The 2,269-nt window shown below is 37.0% G+C and overlaps 1 protein-coding gene across 1 annotated transcript; it reads left to right on the top strand.

The window, feature by feature from the left end:
* Positions 1-919: 919 nt before the first annotated feature.
* Positions 920-1,840, top strand: LOC146073408 (olfactory receptor 5P81-like). The gene has a single exon (XM_083180586.1). The coding sequence runs from the start codon at positions 920-922 to the stop codon at positions 1,838-1,840; it is 921 nt and encodes a 306-aa protein (XP_083036712.1).
* Positions 1,841-2,269: the final 429 nt, after the last annotated feature.

Genomic DNA, 2,269 nt, shown 5'->3' with positions numbered 1-2,269 from the left:
TTAGTAGATCTGCGGTCCCGACTCCCGGCCGAATACAGACGCGGCGCCGGTGGGATACGTAGCGTAACAATAGCCCCCGCAGACGCTGGCGCCCACACTTACATGACGCCTCCCCTCCACCGTGGGGTCTGCAGCACTATTGATACGCCACTGATCTCCCTCTGAAATCCACATTAACTTTACATACTGTACAGTTGTTTTTCAATCGAAGTGTAAAATGTAATGGGCGTGAGTTTTTAGCAGTGTTAAAAAGTCATGCAACCTAGTTTGTGGCTAACTGAATCAATGGGTAAACTGCTGTCAGTGATATTAAGGTAAAATTCTAAGTAAATACAGTTTGGTATTTAAAAGTGATAAAGTATTGTTATCATTTCATTCTAAATCCAATAAAAAAAAAATATTTCCTTATTTTGATAGGAAATATTCGCTACAGGCTACCTTAACTGCATGGTACGCTGTCACAAACTTGTGCCATTAGAGAAACAGGCCATTGACAGTATTTTGTATGAGGGTGGAGGACATAGAGAAATGTCTGACGGTTATGAAGAAAAGGTTGGCATCTTATTGTGATACAAAGATCTAATTCAAACTCTGTTGTGTATTGTCTTATATCCTGATTCAGAGAGTTTCATTCTATGTGATGTTTCAATGTTGTCCTTATGATTACATGTGTTTCGCCTAGTGCTGTTTCCTATCGACAGCTCAAAACATTCGCATGGTACAGTATGTACATGTATGGTATTTATCTTCTGAATAAATTCACCATTGGAATATATGTTTTACTATTATGGTGAGGATATAATCCTTGATATATGGTCACACAGTATTTACTGATCTGTTGAATGATAGTACTTCATCCACTTGAACTTCCTTTCAGGACAAAAGTTGCACTTGTCAACTTCTACTCTTCTTCTTCAGAATGTGTGAGGACAACCAGACTGAAGTCACAGTGTTCATACTCCTTGGATTTAAAGGTCTATATACATACAAAGTTCTACTCTTCATTCTCTTCCTCTTCTGCTACGTTGTGGTGCTTAGTGGGAACCTCATCCTCGTTGTTTTGGTGTCCATATTTGAAAAACTCAAAATTCCAATGTTCATCTTCCTTAAACATCTAGCAGTCGCCGATATCCTTATAACCACCACCATTATACCGATGATGCTGGATATCATATTAATGGATACAAAAGAAGTGTCTGTCACAGGCTGCCTCATACAGATTTACTTTTTTGACATTTTTGGATTTGTGCAGTGTGTTTTTATTGCAATAATGTCTTACGATAGATGTTTGGCCATTTGCAACCCGATGCGTTACAATTCCTTAATGTCAACCGATGTTTGCCTAAAAATGATCGGTGCATCTTGGTTGGTGGTCTTCATTTCATCAAGTGAAATAGTTCTGGGTTGCCAGGTACAGTTCTGCTGTCTTAATTTCGTTGACCATTTCTTCTGTGATTTTGGCCCACTTGTAGACTTAGCCACATCAGACACTTCCCTGTTGTTACTGGTTGATTTCACTTTGTGCTTTGTTTTAATCTTTATTCCTTTTTCAGTAATCATCGTAACCTATATGATCATTTTCTACACCATACTAAAGATCAAGAGTGGAAGGAGAAAAGCCTTCTCCACCTGCAGCTCCCACCTAGTTACTGTATGCATATATTATGGGACTCTAATGATAGTTTACATGGGGTCATCAGATCAAAGCTCATATGATAAAAATAAGTTCTGTTCCCTGTTATACATAGTGGTGACGCCCATGATGAACCCTATCATCTACAGCCTCAGGAACCGCGAGATTAGACAGACTCTGCAAAAAATTCTCAATATTCGAACATAATGAAACAATAAAAACCAACACAACATTAGTATTTATTCTACTTGTACTTTAAGTTTAAAGCTTTTTCTTTTTTTTTATATCAAAAAAACTTATGATAAAATATTGTATGGTATGGAATAAGACATTGCTTGGAATATGATCTGTAGATTTTGCTTTGGTCTGTTGAGGTTTTTAAAAAAGTAATGTATTGTATATATCATTTATAAAGTAACCACAATGTATATACTGACAAAGAACATTTATTTGTACAGAGTTCAGAGTCTTATTTATTGTTTTAGCCAAACAGAAAACGGAATTGACTGTTATAGTATGGAAATATAATGTGACACGTGTGGCCAGTGTATTCTTCCACCACAGCAACAACTGCTAATCCTTCCCTTTCCTCTTTATGAACAAAAAGTGTTATAATTTTCCAGGGCCAAAGCAAAA

This window comes from Crinia signifera, chromosome 4 (assembly GCF_055691185.1).
Source record: "Crinia signifera chromosome 4, ASM5569118v1, whole genome shotgun sequence".
NCBI classification, from domain to species: Eukaryota; Metazoa; Chordata; class Amphibia; order Anura; family Myobatrachidae; genus Crinia; species Crinia signifera.
Note: the sequence above shows the minus strand (reverse complement) of the source record. Positions and strands in the feature narration are given on the sequence as shown.

Coding starts and splice junctions, on each gene's coding strand:
- LOC146073408 (XM_083180586.1), top strand. CDS start 920: ATGTGTGAGGACAACCAGACTGAAGTCACAGTGTTCATACTCCTTGGA.